Source organism: Oncorhynchus clarkii, chromosome 6, assembly GCF_045791955.1.
Source record: "Oncorhynchus clarkii lewisi isolate Uvic-CL-2024 chromosome 6, UVic_Ocla_1.0, whole genome shotgun sequence".
In the NCBI taxonomy this organism is placed as follows: domain Eukaryota; kingdom Metazoa; phylum Chordata; class Actinopteri; order Salmoniformes; family Salmonidae; genus Oncorhynchus; species Oncorhynchus clarkii.
This window is the reverse complement of record NC_092152.1, coordinates 22,846,330-22,865,643: the sequence shown is the minus strand read 5'-3', so window position 1 is coordinate 22,865,643 and position 19,314 is coordinate 22,846,330. Positions and strand designations below refer to the sequence as shown.

The 19,314-nt window shown below is 45.0% G+C and overlaps 2 protein-coding genes across 4 annotated transcripts in view; one reads left to right on the top strand and one right to left on the bottom strand.

The window, feature by feature from the left end:
• The window catches only part of LOC139410799 (ral guanine nucleotide dissociation stimulator-like), a 31,538-nt gene extending 21,685 nt beyond the window's left edge, over positions 1–9,853 (bottom strand). Inside the window, exon 1 of one of the 3 annotated variants that reach the window (XM_071156320.1) lies at positions 9,540–9,853. In XM_071156320.1, the coding sequence (XP_071012421.1) occupies positions 9,540–9,560 (21 nt within the window). In that variant the 5' untranslated portion in view covers positions 9,561–9,853. Of the gene's footprint in view, positions 1–606; positions 942–9,539 lie in introns of those variants that run through there. The other 2 variants (XM_071156319.1, XM_071156317.1) reach the window with 2 other exon arrangements.
• Positions 9,854–10,256: 403 nt separating this feature from the next.
• On the top strand, positions 10,257–18,309 carry LOC139410798 (prostaglandin E synthase 2-like). Its single transcript, XM_071156315.1, has 7 exons — positions 10,257–10,569; positions 10,799–10,987; positions 11,117–11,172; positions 11,251–11,403; positions 16,262–16,462; positions 16,616–16,733; positions 16,898–18,309. The coding sequence occupies exons 1-7, from the start codon at positions 10,282–10,284 to the stop codon at positions 17,051–17,053; spliced, it is 1,161 nt and encodes a 386-aa protein (XP_071012416.1). The 5' UTR covers positions 10,257–10,281; the 3' UTR covers positions 17,054–18,309.
• Positions 18,310–19,314: the final 1,005 nt, after the last annotated feature.

Here is a 19,314-nt window from a genome sequence, read left to right as displayed (position 1 = left end):
ATGAGGGTGTGAGTAAGAAGAGTACAGTTAGAGCAAAACAGCTGTCACAATGAAACACACAGAGATGCACCTGTCACAGTCAGAAGGAACTAGAGACCAGATCACGTAGTCTATTTCCAAACTCAGTGAATAACAACAACACTAAACCATCAGCAAGTATTACCATATTTATAGCTATGTAATAAGCAATAAAAACACATCCACATTCAACAGTGGGCATGATCAAACATGTGTGAGAAAAAAAGCAGAAGTGAATGACATCACAGGGGAATGGTTGCCTAACTATACTGTGAATGTGTGCCAGGCACACTGAACAGCTGAACCCCCCACTCCGGTGGTAGCATACTGTAGCATACAAACAAGTCCTCTCTCTCTCAATCACAACCCTCTCTCTCACACACACACACACACACACACACATACACATACACATACACACACACACACACACACACACACACACACACACACACACACACACACACACACACACACACACACACACACACACACACACACACACACACACACACACACACACACACACACACAACAGCCAAATAGACTGCGACTGCTTCAAATTACAACAGATGAGCTCTTTCTTACCAGATCATCCAGTATGTTTACAGGGAAATCAAACATACACATCTTGACTGGCTGAGCCAGGGCTTTGTGAAAGCTGGAGAGGGACTTGGTCTCCATGCTGATAATTTCACTCCCAGAGACAGAACACAGAGGGTAGAGGCTCATGCAGCAACAGATCGCTACTCTCCCTTTCGCTTTAACTCTCACTCTGCATCAATGACATACACACACAAACAAACGGGAACTTCGGGCTGCTGCTGACAGAAACAACACCACTGCAGACTGGAAGGAACCCCTCCGCTCCCTCATCTGCTTCTTCTAGCCTCTCTCTCTCTCTCTCGCTTTCCCTCCCTCTCTCCCTCCCCCTCTCACTCTCTTTTCAGCTCCACAGAGTGTTTCTCACAAGGGACTGTCTGTGTTCTCAGCAGCTGCCCAAGCCACTTTCTTCTATTTCATCCTGCTGTAGGTAGAACCCCTCAGCATTCAGCAGCACATTCAAACATTAGTGGCTGATTTTCCTTCCTCAGTAGCATTGTAATGTTGTTCGCACACCTTTTCACACGGACCACAGCCTACAGAAGTATGCAGACAGCAGAGAAAAAAAGTAATGTGAAATGCAGCAGGTATGCTCATTTCCCTCTCCTCTCTGACTGTGCTGCAGTGTAGTCAATGTTAACACTGGAAGCAAGGCTGCGTTGTGTAAAGAGAGGTGCTGAAAAAACAACACATCCAGGTAAAACAAGAGAAAATAGCTCTGGGGAAAATCCATGTCGCTATGTCGGCTGCTGTCAAGGCAAAATTAGAAGTGTTTGTTTGGCTGAAAGTGATACATTAGAGGTGCAATGTGTCCACACTCAGTCCACACATCTTTCTGCATGAAGTACTGCTCCTGTTAATGCCACAGCTACCCTCTCTAGTAGCTCACTAGGACTTCAAACAGAGAGCTGAACTCAAATGAATCACAGACATGATACTCCATTTAGGTCACACAGCTTTTAGCTCAAATGGCTAAAGACTGAAGTCGCTTTTTACAAGATTAGACAAATAAGTTGTTTCTCCCATGAAAAAAGCATTTATAGACTTGGTACATTTTGATTTAAAACACCCTGTTTCATAATTTACAAGAGTGATTCACAGTAGCTGTTGTGAAATGTAAGTTTCAAAAGCATCTACATGTAGTACTAGCGTACAATGCTCATTCAGAGAAGTGAGAAGAGACCAATTTGTAATCTAATCTAAACCAAATCAAACCCTAATTCGTAGATTGGGTGCAATTTAACATTGGCTATAGGTAGACAGATAAGTGGGCAGTGAAACGAGTATGTGTCCTCTATGTTCAATAGAACGAGGGTTGAGACACTGCAAACTGTTTCCAGATGCAGTGGCTGTCCCACACTGCCTGCATAATGTAGAATAGTAGTTGTCAGGGAAACTGTAAGGCAAATATGTCCCCTCATAGGGCTAAATCGTGTGGCCAATGCGATGGCTGCATGCATGCGAGTCTTGCCTCACTGCCACAGCCAGGACAGGAAGCTGGTTGTGGCATAGGCTACACGTCCACTTCCTGTAGACAAAGGCAGGACAGGGTGGTGCACAGCACACTCAGAACCTCCACCATGCAGACAACACGGTGAGTCTTGTTCTGCTTAAAAGTATAATAGTCAATGCCACCGGACATCATCTATTCGTTATTAATAACATCGTCTTTGCTCTCCAATGTCAGCATGTTGTAAACACAAAATGTCTTTGGTGATATCCAAATAGTTTTATGGAACTTCCATGTCGGCTACTAGTTAGCCAGACTAGATAAAAGGGATAGTTACTAACAGGACCCAAACTGTAGTTGGCCAACCTTCTTGATAGCCACTCTAGCACTGGTGGGATACAATGGGATTTGCTAAATGTCTTGCAAAAAAAAACGCTTTCCAAATGTCACTCTTTTGTTGGGTCTTTTGCCCATTCATCAGTAAAGATAAAAACAGCATATGCTCACCATACCTGTGCATCCCTACTTCCTGGTCACCTGTGTGCCAATATACATGTGACCAATGACCCAATTACGTGGAATATACAAAGACAAAAACTATGGACAACATAACACACAACAACCACATAAAGTGCATTCGGAAAGTATTCAGATCCCTTTACCTTTTCCAAATGTTGTTATGTTACAGCCTTGTTCTAAAATTGATTCAATTGTTTTTCCCCCCTCATTCATCAATCTACACACATTACCCCATAATGACAAAACAATTTTAAAAAATTAAAAAAATTAAAACGGAAATATCAGATTTACATAAGTATTCATATTCTCCCATTCTTCTCTGAAGATCCTCTCAAGCTCTGTCAGGTTGGATGGGGGAGTGTAACTGCAAAGCTATTTTCAGGCCTCTCCAGAGATTCAAGTTCGGTCTCTGGCTGGGCCACTCAAGGACATTCAAAGACTTGTCCCGAAGCCACTCCAGCGCTGTCTTGGCTGTGTGCTTAGGGTCATTGTCCTGTTGGAAGGTGAACCTTCGCCCCAGTCTGAGGTCCTAAATGTGCTCTGGAGCAGGTTTTCATCAAGGATCTCTCTGTATTTTGCTATGTTCATTTTTCCCTGACTAGTCTCCCAGTCCCTGCCACTGAAAAACATCCTCACTGCATGATGCTGCCACCACCATGTCTCACCGGAGGGATGGTGCCAGGTTCCCTCCAGATGTGATGCTTAGCATTCAGGCCAAAGAGTTCAATCTTGGTTTCATCAGACCAGAGAATCCTGAGATGGTTGTCCTTCTGGAAGGTTCTCCCATCTCCACAGAGGAAATCTGGAGCACTGTCAGAGTGAACATCGGGTTCTTGGTCACCTCCCTGACCAAGGCCCTTCTCCCCCGATTGCTCAGTTTGGCCGGGCAGCCAGCTCTAGGAAGAGTCTTGGTGGTTCCAAACCTCTTACATTTAAGAATGATGGAGGCCACTGTGTCCTTGGGGACCTTCAATGCTGCAGAATGTCTGTCAACTGTGGGACCTTATATAGACAGGTGTGTGCCTTGCCAAATCATGTCTAATCAATAGAATTTACCACAGGTGAACTCCAATGAAGTTGTAGAAACATCTCAAGGATGATCAATGGAAACAGGATACACCTGAGCTCAATTTCGAGTCTCATAACAAAGGGTGTCACGCCCTGACCTTAGATATCTCTGTTTTCTATATATTTTGGTTAGGTCAGGGTGTGACTAGGGTGGGTACTCTAGGTTTTTGTATGTCTAGGGTTTTTTTATGTCTAGGGGTTTTGCATGTCTATGTTGGCCTGATATGGTTCCCAATCAGAGACAGCTGTTTATCGTTGTCTCTGATTGGGGATCATATTTAGGCGGGCGTTTTTCCCACTTTCTGGTTTGGGATCTTGACTATTGTCACGTTCTGACCTTTATTTCCTTTGTTTTGTATTTATTTAGTATGGTCAGGGCGTGAGTTGGGTGGGCAGTCTATGTTTGTTTTTCTATGTTTTGGGGTATTTCTATGTTTCGGCCTAGTATGGTTCTCAATCAGAGGCAGGTGTCATTAGTTGTCTCTGATTGAGAATCATACTTAGGTAGCCTGGGTTTCACTGTGTGTTTGTGGGTGATTGTTCCTGTCTCTGTGTTTTGCACCAGATAGGGCTGTTTTTGGTTTTCCACGTTTATTGTTTTGTAGTGTTCATGTTTATCTGTTTTTATTAAACATGAATCAATATAACCACGCTGCGTTTTGGTCCGCCTCTACTTCACCATAGGAAAACCCTTACAGAATCACCCACCACAACAGGACCAAGCGGCGTGGTAATGGGCAACGGAAAAAACAGCAGCAGGAGAAGGAACAGAGGCAGCAGCAGCAGGAACAGCAACAGCGATGTCAAGATTTCGGGACATGGGAGCAGAATCTGGACTACACAACCTGGGAGGAGATCGACAGGTGGGCGGTCGACCCAGGGAGAGTGCCGGAGCCCGCCTGGGATTCGATGGAGCAGTGCGCGGAAGGTTACAGGAGAATGAGGTTGGCGAAGGAAGGCGGGCAAGGAAGCCCGAGAGGCAGCCCCAAAAATGTATTGGGGGGGGCACACAGGAAGTATGGCGAAGCCAGGTAGGAGACCTGAGCCAGCTTCCTGTGCTTACCGGGGGGCGAGAGAGACCGGGCAGGCACCGTGTTATGCGGTGGAGCGCACGGTGACCCCAGTGCGGGTGCACAGCCCGGTGCGGTACATTCCAGCTTCGCGTATCGGCCGGGCTAGAGTGGGCATCGAGCCAAGTGCCATGAAGCCGGCTCTACGCATCTGGTCTCCAGTGCGTCTCCTTGGGCCGGCTTACATGGCACCAGCCTTGCGCACGGTGTCCCCGGTTCGCCTGCATAGCCCAGTGCGGGCTATTCCACCTCGCCGCACTGGCAGGGCGACCGGGACCATTCAACCAGGTAAGGTTGGGCAGGCTCGGTGCTCCAGAGCTCCAGTGCGCCTGCACGGTCCGGTCTATCCGGTACCACCTCCACGCACCAGCCCTCCGGTGGCAGCCCCCCGCACCAGGCTGTCTCTCCGTCTCATCCCTACGGGTGCTCCCTCCTCTCCAGCGCAGCCGGAGTCTCTCGCCTGTTCGGCGCTGCCAGAGCTCCCGCCCCTCAGTCCAGAGGCGCAAGAGCCCCTCATTCCAGAGGTGCCAGAGCTCCTTAGTCCAGCGCTGCCAGAGCCTTCCTCTCCAGCGTTGCCGGAGCTTCCCGTCTGCCCAGCGCCATCTGAGCTACCCGTCTGCCCGGCGCCGCCTGAGCCACCCGTCTGCCCGGCGCCGACTGAGCCACCCGTCTGCCCGGCGCCTCCTGAGCCACCCGTCTGCCCGGCGCCGCCTGAGCCACCCGTCTGCCCGGCGCCGCCTGAGCCACCCGTCTGCCCGGCGCCGCCAGTGCCGCCAGTCAGCCAGGGGCCGCCAGTGCCGCCAGTCAGCCAGGGGCCGCCAGTGCCGCCAGTCAGCCAGGGGCCGCCAGTGCCGCCCCTCAGCCCAGAGGCGCCAGAGCCCCTCAGCCCAGAGGCGCCAGAGCCCCTCAGCCCAGAGGCGCCAGAGCCCCTCTGTCCCGAGCTGCCGCCCCTCTGTCCCGAGCTGCCGCCCCTCTGTCCCGAGCTGCCGCCCCTCTGTCCCGAGCTGCCGCCCCTCTGTCCCGAGCTGCCGCCCCCCTGTCCCGAGCTGCCGCCCCTCTGTCCCGAGCTGCTGCCCCTCTGTCCATTGAGAAGGGTCGCCGTGGTTAGGAGGCCACGGAAGCGGACAATAAGTCAGACTAAGACTATGGTGAAGTGGGGGCCACGTCCGCTGCCACCGCGGACAGACGCCCACCCAGACCCTCCCCTATAGATTAAGGTTTTGCAGCCGGAGTCCGCACCTTTGGGGGGGGGGGGGGGGGGGGGGGGGTACTACTGTCACGTTCTGACCTTTATTTCCTTTGTTTTGCATTTATTTAGTATGGTCAGGGCGTGAGTTGGGTGGGCAGTCTATGTTTGTTTTTCTATGTTTTGGGGTATTTCTATGTTTCGGCCTAGTATGGTTCTCAATCAGAGGCAGGTGTCATTAGTTGTCTCTGATTGAGAATCATACTTAGGTAGCCTGGGTTTCACTGTGTGTTTGTGGGTGATTGTTCCTGTCTCTGTGTTTTGCACCAGATAGGGCTGTTTTTGGTTTTCCACATTTATTGTTTTGTAGTGTTCATGTTTATCTGTTTTTATTAAACATGAATCAATATAACCACGCTGCGTTTTGGTCCGCCTCTACTTCACCACAGGAAAACCCTTACAACTATGTGTAGTTGCCTGTCAGCACTCTATTGTATAGCTTCACGTTTCGTTTGTTATTTTATTAGTTTGTTCAGTGTTCATACTTTTAATAAAGAGAAGGTACGCATACCACGCTGAGCCTTGGTCTCCTTCATACGACGAATGTGACAGATGTTCCCACCAAAAATGGACCAAGCAGCGTGGCCAGGGGGATTGGACCTGGGAGGAGATCCTGGATGGAGCAGGACCTTGGACGCAGGCCGGGGAGTATCACCGACCTAAGGAGGAGATAGAGGCAGCGGAACGGCGACGATAATAGGAGATAGCTCAATGGAACAAGCACGAGAGGCAACCCTAAGAATATTTTTTGGGGGGGGCACATGAAGCAGTTGAGAGCGCTGCAGAGCAGGCGTGCTGAGGTGCGTGTCATCAGCCCGGTGTCACCTGTACCGGTCCCACGCATCAGGTCTCCAGTGCGCATTCATAGCCCAGTGCGTACTATGCTAGCTTCATCGCACTTGCCGGGCTGGAGTGAGCATCCAGTCAGGAAGGGTGGTGCCTCCTCTCCGCACTCGCCCTGAGGTGCATGTCATCAGCCCGGTGCCACCTCTACCGGTCCCACGCATCAGATCTCCAATGCGCCTCCACAGTCCAGTATGTCCTGTGCCTCCTCCCCGCACTCACCCTGAGGTGCGTGTCATCAGCCCGGTGCCACCTGTACCTGTCTCACGCATCAGATCTCCAGTGTGCATCCACAGTCCAGTACGTCCTGTACCTCTTCCCCGCACTCGCCCTGAGGTGCGTGTCATCAGCCCGGTGCCACCTGTACCTGTCTCACGCATCAGGTCTCCAGTGTGCATCCACAGTCCAGTACGTCCTGTGCCTCTTCCCCGCACTCGCCCTGAGGTGCGTGTCATCAGCCCGGTGCCACCTGTACCGGTCCCATGCATCACCCTAGTGGTTAGAGTGTTGGACTCGTAACCGAAAGGTTGCAAGTTCAAATCCCCGAGCTGACAAGGTACAAATCTGTCGTTCTGCCCCTGAACAGGCAGTTAATGCCTAGTTCCTAGGCCGTCATTGAAAATAAGAATTTGTTCTTAACTGACTTGCCTAGTTAAATAAAGGTAAAATTTAAAACATTGGGGATCATATTTAGGCAGGCCTTTTTCCCACTTTCTGGTTTGGGATCTTGACTATGTGTAGTTAGTTGCCTGTAGTTGCCTGCCTTCATACGACAAACGTGACAAAGGGTCTGAACTTACTTATGTAAATAATGTATGTCTGTTTTTTTGTTTTTTTTATACATTTGCTAAAATTTAAAGAAACTGTTTTTGCTTTGTCGTTATGGGGCATTGTGTGTAGATTGATGAAAAAATAGATATATTTAATCAATTTTAGAATAAGACTGTAATGTAACAAAATGTGGAAAAATTCAAGGGGTCTGAATGCACTGTAAGTAGGCTGAAATGGCTCCTACAGTAGTAATGGCATAGCCTTTATACTATTGGAACAATGACAGCTTGCAAAGTAAGTTTACACACAAAGGCATTGTATCATAATTTAACTCACATTACAACTCGTTCTGATGATTAAAGGGCAGGGCGAAAAAGATATAGAAGGATTATAAGGAGCCTCTTCTGCATTGTGCACAGAAACCTAAGGCATGTGATTAAAAAAAAATCACAGATTCCTGTCACATTCCATAAAGAAGAAGGAGCCATATGTGTGCAGTGAGGCCAGTCTATTAGAGAGGAGGTCTGCTTTTTTCTATTCAGAATCAGAAATGAGCTCATATGCCACATCAAAACTGCTTAAAGTCATACAACAATGAAGAGAAAATGGATGAAGAAGATCAATCGTCTTCAGTTTTGAAGTCAGGGAAGGAGAAAGGCCGAGATCGAAAATGAACAGAGCCATCATTTCATGCCTTTTTAGGCATGTTTCTTAATATTCAACCCCCCCCCCCCACCAGACACAGACAGACACACACAAGCACACAGACACGTGCACATAAAAAACAACTTTGTGAGGCAGTTCATGATAGGTTTATGTACAAAGGAAGACCTGTGTTCCAGGAGTGACGCAGAGAGCAACATCCTGCAAAACCTCTCCCTGCCTGAAAACTCATGGTCAACAGGTGATGTTACCATGGTAACCCCAGATATTTCCTCTCACATATGTATAATATATCAAAATCCAGAGAGAGCAAACAAGTCCATTTCAAAAGCTGTTGGAGAGTTTGTTGTTTTTTGGGGAGGCTTTCTTTGCTTTCTTTATAGCCCAAGAGCTGAGTTTAACAATGGGAGGTCACCCTCCCTCAGGCGCTGAAGGCCAGAGGGCCTGATCCAAAAAGGATATTTCCTAGAGAACTTCACTTCCTTGCCAAGAATATCATTGTGTTTATTGTTAATACTTATCAATGCACAGCCTATTATAAAAACAACAAACAGAGATTTAAATATTCAGCGTCAGGCCCTTTATCTTTTAATCAGAAAAGTGTTCATGTGTGTATGTCATTAAATGTGAGAACAGTCTACACAGGGGCCTTTGTTGGAAACACACAGACAGATAAACACACATGATGAAGACATTGGAAATGCAAAGAGACTCCAGAAAGTGTTGTATGTGGATGCATGTTTGTGTATGCACACGTGCATGGGTTTGCCTGTCTATCTGTGTGTGTGTGTGTGTGTGAGAGAGAGAGAGAGAGAGAGAGAGAGCGAGAGAGACAGAGAGAGAGACAGAGAGAGAGAAAGCATGAGTGTGTATGAGTGAGAGAGATACACAGAGAGAGAGAGATTATGTGTATCACATTCAGACCATATCTAAGGAAACTGACTAACAGATGCTCTTGCAATGATGGATGTGAGATAATGATATTTATTCATGCACCGACAATGAAATGATGATATTTCACCTTCAGCATAGTAGACCATAGGGGGAATTATCCACACATCCAATAAATGCATAAACATATTTGGGGTCATGGGCATGCTGACAAATTACTATTCACATGCATTCAGATTAGGGGTTTATTCAGTGAGGTTTCAGATGAAAATAATCCACCATGATCAAAATCATAATATGATGTATTATTTATTATGTGTGTCGACGCAACACTACAACACCGTGACAGCTAGTGCACCTCACATAATGAACGTTACCCCAGGTGACTGTAGTATACCTGTTTTTCCAGCATTATCATCCTCTCAATTTCATGACCTTCTTCAAATGTCTTCTCGTGCACGTTCAGAATAGATTCTCATTTCTTCTGTACCGACATCCAGCATTTTGATTATCCACAGTTCGTGTAGCAAATCAGCGATTGGTATCCTTGTGGAAATGTCCTCAGTGAGTTCAGCACCACCTTGAGTTGATATGTAGTACGATACTGTAATAGTTTATTCAGCTATTAGTCTAAACTTCACAATCCATTGCAATCGCTCAGCATTTAATTTCTAGGTCATCCTCTATCTTCATTCTCAAACCTCCCCCTGCAACCACGGGGGGCGTGCAATGCGCATTGGTCTGATTTTAACAATTTCATGATGCCATTTCTTTCTTTGGAATTGTTAATTTAATCCAGCCCCAATAGTAATACAAACACTAGTCATATAATGCATGATCCTATCATTTTACGTTGGGGTACATCGCATCAAGCAGTGATGCGTTATGTCGAGTATGCTCAAAATAAACTTTTAAGCAAAGATTATTTACAGCTGTGAGACTAAATCTTTCAAATCTAGCTCGTAACCAGCCAAGAAAAAAAATGGAATTTACAGTATGAGTTAGCTCAAGCGTATAGAAAGTGTTCGCTCTTGAACATCCCACCAAAACGCATTTCCAAGAGCGAAAATTCAGCGTTGATACGATGTACTAGAACAAGTCCCAACGCACAGAATTGTGGGAATTTATGTAAAATTAAGATGGCAGCCGCCTGTGCGAGAACTCTCAGTAAGGTCGGCTGGCACATTTTGGAGTCTCCACCATGTCGTGCTGGGAATATTGCCTCCCTGATTCCAAGGGTCCCGCTACATGGATCGAGCAGGGCCTACAGAACAGGTGGTGCAGGATTCCGTTCCAAACTGCTTTTCAGCACACCTCTGCGCGGTGGCAGGGTCCTGGGGTGTGCGTTCCTGTTTGGAGGGGGGCTTGGCTTGTATCAAACAATAAAGCTCTCCGTCCAACATCACCTTGCTGAAGAAGATGTCAAGGTAATAATACTTGGCAAGAATATTCATGTGAAAAATATTTTCGTTACTGGCCATATATACTTGAAGCACAGTAATCTTATGTTTGTCAGCTAACAACCTCTGTGGTGTACTTTTGTCAAGTAGCTTGCCCAATGTTACATCCTCAAATGTGCCAAATTTTGCGTTGTAAATGTATATGTAACGTTAATGAATTAAATGTACTTTTAACTGACGTCCCTGTCTTTCTCAGCCTTCTGTTGGTGGCCTGAAGTTGACCTTGTATCAGTACAAGACCTGCCCGTTCTGCAGTAAAGTGCGAGCTTTCCTAGACTACCATGGGCTTCCATATGAGGTTGTGGAGGTCAACCCCGTCATGAGGAAGGAAATCAAGTGGTCAACTTACAGAAAAGTGCCAATTGTGATGGTGAATGATGATGTGGTAAGAGGGGACACAGTCACTCTGCATGACTTGGTATTATAGTTACAACGTACAGGTGTGTATGGGATGATGGGAAAACTTGTCAGGTGTTCTCTCTCTCTCTCCCCTTCTGTGCTCTTGACTCATCAGCAACTGAATGACTCCTCATTAATAATCAGTGCCTTGAAGACACGGTTGATGAGCAAGTAAGTAACTACCTCTACGAAAAGTGTTCTTGCGTTTTCTTTACATGAAGTGGTCTGATTTCTCTATCTCCCCCTCAGGGATAAAACCATCTCAGAAATTCTGCGCTGTTACCCAGAGATGAAGGCTGTCAATGAGAAGGGGAAAGAGGTGATCGAGTTCAACAACAAGTACTGGGTGATGGTGAATGAAGCTGAAGGTCAGACAATGTACCCCGAGAAAGATTCCAGAAAGTAGGTGAACACATTGGGTGCCAAATTACTGCTGACCATATAATGACCAAAAACCATTCCGTGCATGGGTCATTCATGAAAATACATGTATGTCTGTCCAAATCTCTCTAAAGGTGTACATACATCACTACTCTTTTTAGATTATGATATTGCTTCTTCCAGTTACAGATAGGCCTGCGCCCATCAAGAAACTGACTGTTAGCACTACCAAATCCCCATGGATAGATTAATTAAAAAACTATATGGCTGAGAGGAATAAGGCATAGAAAATAAGTCTTCCAACTCCGCAGATTGGCAAACGTACAGTAAATTGAGATCACTAAACTAAACAAAAAGGAGAAAATATACCATGGAACAAAGATGATAGGTAAAAGCTCTGGAGTACCTTAAATTAAATTATTGGGTAAAAAAGGCAAACTTGGCTCCATCCTTCATTGAGGCAGATGGCTTGTCCATAACAAAACCCTTTGATATATTCACTTAAACTTTTTTGTTGTTGACCAGATTAGAAAATTTAGGCATCACATGCAAACAACAAACGCTGAGTCTTCATATTCATGCATAACGGACCAAATAATGAAAAACGAGCAGTGTCGTTTTGAGTTCTGCAAAGTTGTTGGTGTAGCAGAGGTGAACAAAGTGGCAGAGGTGAACAAAGTGGCAGAGGTGAACAAAGTGGCAGAGGTGAACAAAGTGGCAGAGGTGAACAAAGTGGCAGAGGTGAACAAAGTGGCAGAGGTGAACAAAGTGGCAGAGGTGAACAAAGTGGCAGAGGTGAACAAAGTGGCAGAGGTGAACAAAGTAGCAGAGGTGAACAAAGTTGTTGGTGTAGCAGAGGTGAACAAAGTTGTTGCTATCCATAAATAAGGACAAGCATCCTGGTACCGACAACCTGGATGGTAAATTGCTGAAGTTGGTAGCAAGAATACATTGGGACTCCTGTTTGCTACATCTTCCGTTTAAGTCTAGATGACGGTGTGTGCCCTCGGGCCTGGAGGGAGGCAAAGGTCATTCCGCTGCCCAAGAATGGCAAAGCACCCTTTAATGGTTCAAACAGCTGACCAATCAGCCTGTTACCGGTGCTTAGCAAACTTCTGGAAAAATCATGTTTAACCAAATACAATGTTATTTTACAGAAAAACAATTAAGACTTTCAGCATGCTTATAGGGAAGGGCACCTAATAACATGCCCGGCACTGACAAATGACTGATGATTCGCTGAAAGAAATTAATAAAAAGATTGTGGGAGCTGTTTTGTTAAATTTCAGTGCATCTTTTGATATCATTGATCATAACCTATTGCAGAATACTGAGGTGTTATGGATTGACATTCTCTGCCTAATCATTGACTGAGTTACCTATTTACACTGAACAAAAATATAAACGCAAGATCTAAAGTGTTGGTCCCATGTTTCATGAGCTGAAATAAGCTGCCTGAAATGTTCCATATGCACAAAAAGCTTATTTCTCAGAAATGGTGTGCACATTTGTTTACATCCCTGTTAGTAAGCATTTCTCCTTTGCAAAGATAATCCATCCACCTGCCACACCAGTGTGGCATATCAAGAAGCTGATTAAACAGCATGATCATTACACAGGTGCTTCGGTGGGGACAATAAAATGTGCAGTTTTGTCACACAACGCTACATATGTTTCAAGTTGAGGGAGCACTCAATTGGCATGCTGACTGCAGGAATATCCTCCACAGATGTTGCCAGAGAATTTAATGTTAATTTCTCTACCATAAGCCGCCTCCAACGTCTTTTTAGAGAATTTGGCAGTACGTCTAACCGGCCTCACCGCTGCAGATCACCTGTACCCACACCAGCCCAGGACCTCCACATCTGACTTCTTTACCTGCGGGATCGTCTGAGACTAGCCACCCGGACAGCTAATTAAACGGCGGGTTTGCACAACTGAAGAATTTCTGCACAAACTGTCATAAACAGTCTCTGGGAAGCTCATCTGCATGCTCGTTGTCCTCACCAGGGTCTTGACCTGATTGCAGTTCGGCATCGTAACTGACTTCAGTGGGCAAATGCTCTTCACGGATGAATCCCGGTTTCAACTGTACCGGGCAGATGTCAGACGGCGTGTAGGGTGTTGTGTGGCTGACTGTTTGCTGATGTCAACATTATGAACAGAGCGCCCCATGGTGGGGTTATGGTATGGGCAGGCATAAGCTACGGACAATGAACACAATTGCATTTTATCAATGGCAATCTGAATGCACAGAGTTACCGTTATGAGATCCTGAGGCCCATTGTCGTGCCATTCATCCCCCTCTAACACCTCATGTTTCAGCATGATAATGCACTGTCCCATGTCGCAAGGATCTGTACACAATTCCTGGTGGCTGAAGATGTCCCATTTCTTTCATGGCCTGCATACTCACCAGACATATCACTCATTGAGCATGTTTGGGATGCTCTGGATCAACGTGTACGACATCGTGTTCCAGTTCCCGCCAATATCCAGCAACTTCACACAGCCATTGACAGGAGTGGGACAACATTCAGCAGCCTGATCAACTCTATTTGAATGAGATGTAAACTGCAGCTCAGTAAATTCTTAGAAATGGTTGCATATTGTGTTTATTTCTATTCAGTGTATTAATGGATGTCTAATGGAATTCGGTTGAGGGGTGTACCAAATTTTTCCTAATGACCTTCCACTGACCTTTGAATAAAGCCTGTGTCTATGTATGCTGATGACTCAACCGTGTACAAGTCAGCTACGACAGTCAAATTAATAACTGACACCCTTAACATAGAGCTCCAGTCAGTTTTAGAATTGGTAACTAGCAATTGACTGGTACTAAATATAAAAAAAACTAAAAGCACCGTTTTTGGGACAAATCACTCAAGCCTAAACCTCATCTAGATCGATTACTGAATAATGTGTTGATTCAGCAAGTTGAAGAGACTAACCTTCTGGGTGTAACACTAGATGGCAAGCTGGCATGGTCAAAACATATACTGTAGACTCAATGGTTGCTAAAATGGGAAGAAATCTGTCCATGATAAGGTATTGCTCTGCTTTCTTGACATCTAAATCAACCAGACAGGTCCCACAGGCCCTAGTTTTGTCACAGCTGGACTACTGCCCAGTGGTGCGGCAAAGAAGGACATTGCAGTGGGTCCAGAACAGAGCAGCGTGTATTGCACTTACTATAGATGTACACAGAGGGAGAATGTCAGTGGTATGTATTCATGTCAATCTCTCCTGGCTCAAAGTTGAGAGATTTGACTGCATCACAATTGGTCTTTGTGCGAGGTCTTGATGGGTTAAATGTACTGAACTGTCTGCACGTAGTTCAGACACTCAACGGTGCCACACAAGACATGCAGCCAGAGGTCTCTTCACAGTTCCCAGGTCCAGAACAGAGGCAGTGAAACACAGTATTAAGTAGAGCCATGACTACATGGAAGTCTCTGCCACCCCAGGTAACTCGAGCTAGCAATAAAAACAGATTTAAAAAAAACAGATAAAAGATCTTATGTTGCGAAGGGGACTGTCAAGACAGACATTTGTATATACAAAAGTATGTGGACATCCCTTCAAATTAGTAGATTGGGCTATTTTAGCCACACCTGTTGCTGACAGATGTATAAAATCGAGCACACAGCTATGCAATCACAATAGACAAATATTGTCAGTAGAATGGCCTTACTGAAGAGCTCAGTGACTAACAATATGGCACCGTCATCGGATGCCACCTCTCCAACAAGTCAGTTTGTCAAATTTCCAACCAGATAGAGCTGCCTTGGTCAATTGTAAGTGCTGTTATTGTGAAGTGGAAACATCTAGGAGCAACACCGGTTCAGCTGCGAAGTGGTAGGCCACACAAGTGCTGACGCGCTTGACACAAAAACTGTCTCTCCTCGGTTGCAACACTCACTACCGAGTTGCAAACTGCTTTTGGAAGCAACGTCAACACAAGAACTGTTCGTCGGGAGCTTCATGAAATGGGTTTCCATGGCCGAGCAGCCGCACACAAGCCTAAGATTACCATATGCAATGCCAAGTGTCGGCTGGAGTAGTGTAAAGCTTGCCGCCATTGGACTGGAGCAGTGGAAACACGTTCTCTGGAGTGATGAATCACTCTTCACCATCTGGCATGTCCGACAGACGAATCTGGGTTTGGCGGATGCCAGGAGAATGCTACCTGCCCCAATGCATAGTGCCAACTGCAAGGTTTGGTGGAGGAGGAATAATGGTCTGGGGTTGTTTTTTCATGGTTCAGGTTAGGCCCCTTTTGTTCCAGTGAAGGGAAATCTTAATGCTACATTATACAATGACATTCTAGGGGATTTTGTGCTTCCAACTTTGTGGCAACAGTTTGGGGAAGGCCCTTTTTCCTGTTTCAGCATAATACCCCCATGCACAAAGCGAAGTCCATACAGAAATGATTTGGCAAGAACTGTGTGGAAGAACTTGACTGGCCTGCACAGAGCACTCAACCCTATCGAACGTCGACTGCGAGCCTGGCCTAATCGCCCAACATCAGTACCCAACCTCACTAATGCTCTTGTGGCTGAATGGAAGCAAGTCCCTGCTGTAATGTTCTATCATCTAGTGGAAATCCCAGAAGAGTGGATGCTGTTATAGCAGCAAAGGGGGACCAACTCCATATTAATGCCCATGATTTTGTAATGAGATATTTTACGAGCAGGTGTCCACATACTTATGGTCATGTAGTGTATTTTGTATTGTGTTATGTATTTTACTTGTGTTTTGTTTCCTGTTTGGATCCCAGGAAGAGTAGTAATTGGGGATGCTAATATAATACATGTCAAGCATCAGTTAGGCTTAAATGTCCCTTTTGCTTATTCTCTTTCCCTTCAAACTGCTTTAGGGAGGAGATCAAATGGCGTAAGTGGGCAGATGATTGGCTGGTGCACCTGATCTCGCCCAATGTTTACCGGACCACTGGAGAGGCCCTGGCCTCCTTTGACTATATCGTCCGTGAGGGCAAGTTTGGCACTTATGAGGGATTCTTTGCAAAGTATGTTGGAGCAGCTGCCATGTTTGTCATCTCAAAAAGACTGAAAAGTAGGTGGGTGCCCCAATAAAAAAAGATGATCTGTTCTAAGGTTTTGTACATGTATACAGTTTTTGTAAATAGTTCTTGAATAAGTGGATTTTTCTGAATAACCAGCCAATGTTTGGTGATGAGCTCTGTTTTATATTAAACCCCTCTATCCTGCAGACACAACCTGCAGGATGACGTGAGACAGGATCTGTACAAGGCAGTCAATGAGTGGGTGGTGGCCATTGGCAAGAAGAGGAAGTTCATGGGTGGAGACCAGCCCAATCTGGCTGACCTGGTAAGAGCACCACATGTCATGTGAAGTATTATCTTAGACTTCTATAACTTGTATTGTCTTATGCAGTTTTGCTGATGAGACTTTTGTTTGGCTTTTTGTTTACTATAAACAAATAGTAAACAGGAAGTGTTTGCTAATTATGTCCACGACTCTTCTCTCTGCAGGCAGTGTATGGGATCCTGAGAGTGATGGAGGGTCTTGAGGCCTGGGATGACATGATGGAGAACACCAAGGTGAAGAGCTGGTACAGACGAATGGAGACAGCTACAAAAAGCCACAAGGGCCAAACTGAACCTGCTCTAAATATTGACCAGCACTAGGAGATCTGATTCAATAGCACTTCCAGCCCTCACTTAATCAGGAGATGTGAAGAGTGATTGCATTAAGGAGAGATGGGTGAAAAAAATGCTATACATTTGTCCTAAGGCTCTTGTCCTCCTGATGCAATTCACAGAAATGGACTTCTCTAGCTAATATGGATTAGGCAAAAGGCCAACCTCTTGATTTATTTCCTGTGAAAATGCACCCAAATGATCTGTGTTAATTTGCTTGAATAAACTTGCAGCAGCAAGCCGTTTAGTTGTAGATCCTTGATTACTGTGGCATTCTGTCTACCTGGTGTCCCACAGTGTCAAGGCTGCAGTAACATGTGCACTGAGTATACTAAACATTAAGAACACCTGCTCTTTCCATGAGTCTGACCAGGTGGAAGCTATGAACCTTATTGTCACTTAATAAATCCACTTCAGTGGGGAGGAGACAGGTTAAAGAATGTTTAAGCCTTGGGACAATTTAGGCATGGATTGTGTATGTGTGCCATTCAGAGGGTGAATGGGCAAGACAAAATATTTAAGTGCCTTTGAATGGTAGAAGGTGCCAGGCGCACCGGTTTGTGTCAAGAACTGCAACAGTTTCCTGTGTATATCAAGAATGGTTCACGACACAACTGAGGTCGACATGGGCCAGCATCCCTGTGGAACTCTTTCGACACCTTGTAGAGTCCATGCCCCGGCGAATTGAGTCCATTTTGAGACGACATTAGATGTTCCTAATGTTTGGTATACTCAGTGTATATAACATAAGTAATTAGCAGCTTTAAATTTACATTGCATCTATGTAAACATTGTCAAATACCTCCTACACACAGTCTTAGCATTTTGGATGACATTTTTTCGCCCCCATTCTATTTTCCAATATACTTGAAGGTTAAAATGATTGCACGAGCTAACATGACTTAGTTTAATTAGCTACATCTGATAATCAGTATATTATTTTCCTCAGGGTTTGAATTCCCCTAAAAAAAAATGCACAGTAATCCTGTTTCAAGATTCTCTTTCATCTGTTAACTTCTTGACTGATGCTAATTCTTCCTCATTGTTGTTCTTGAGGGTTCCAGTCATAGCCAGATTAATTACATTATCATTCTTATCAACTATGCAGGGTGTAAGAAGTGAAATTATTGTTATAATTTGGCAGCATCCATTGGACAAAGTGGTACCGAAACTCCTAACCAATTTAAAAACACCCCAATGATGTTCATTCATGTAAAAATGTTCAATAAAAATAAGTAAACTGATAATGTATCATGTTCTCATTCAGGAACACTACATTGTTCTATTTTGCAAGATATAGCTATAACATTTCATACTTTACAGGTTACAAAAGTATTCTCTATAGAATTATTTGGTTCTGCACCAACTGAGAAATAGTTGTATGTATATACACTATAAAAACATGAGCAAATTACATGTCTATGAACAAATGTTTGTGGATTACCTTCCATTATCTACGACAACACTGACAATATGACTTGGAACAGTGGATGTCATGATCGTTACTGGTTCTAAAAGTAAATCAACAAATAAGAACAGAAAGACAAGATAAAGGAAGTCACATTCTCAAAACCTTAAGGGACAGAAATCCATCCAATAAAAATACCCCATAGGTTGAAATTTACAAGTAATGCAATATGACTTTGGCGAACCCAAAGATTATCACTGCAGTGAACGAGAAAAGAGGAAACAATATGACAGGAAAAAAAACCTTGAACCATACACAGCAAGAAGCCACATTAACTACCTTGAAAATGATCTTCTCAACAACGGTAAGGAACAATGACTCTGTAAATCTAGCACCAAGAATAACCATTTTATCCAATGTTGCATTCATGATACTGGCCATGATATATGCAAATTTAGTTTTGGCATACTATACAGTGCATTCGGAAAGTATTCAGACACCTTGACTTTTTCCACATTTTGTTACGTTACAGCCTTATTCTAAAATAGATTAAATAAATAAAAACAAAGCAAATTTGAGGAAAACGCTACCCAAGTTCTACCAACACATTGACTGTAGCACTCACACTGAGAAAACACACCACTGCTACTCAGATTTTCAAAATGCCTACAAGGTCCTCCCCCATCTTCCCTCCGGCAAATCTGATCACGACTCAGTTTTGCTCCTCCCTTCCTATAGTTAGAAACTCAAACAGGAAGTACCCATGCTAAGGACTATTCAACGCTGGTCTGACCAATCGGAATCCACACTTCAAGATTGTTTTGATCACGTGGACTGGGGT

Coding starts and splice junctions, on each gene's coding strand:
- LOC139410798 (XM_071156315.1), top strand. CDS start 10,282: ATGGCAGCCGCCTGTGCGAGAACTCTCAGTAAGGTCGGCTGGCACATT. Junction 10,988..11,116: donor TGATGGTGAATGATGATGTG/GTAAGAGGGGAC, acceptor TTGACTCATCAG/CAACTGAATGACTCCTCATT. Junction 16,463..16,615: donor TCAAAAAGACTGAAAAGTAG/GTGGGTGCCCCA, acceptor TCTATCCTGCAG/ACACAACCTGCAGGATGACG.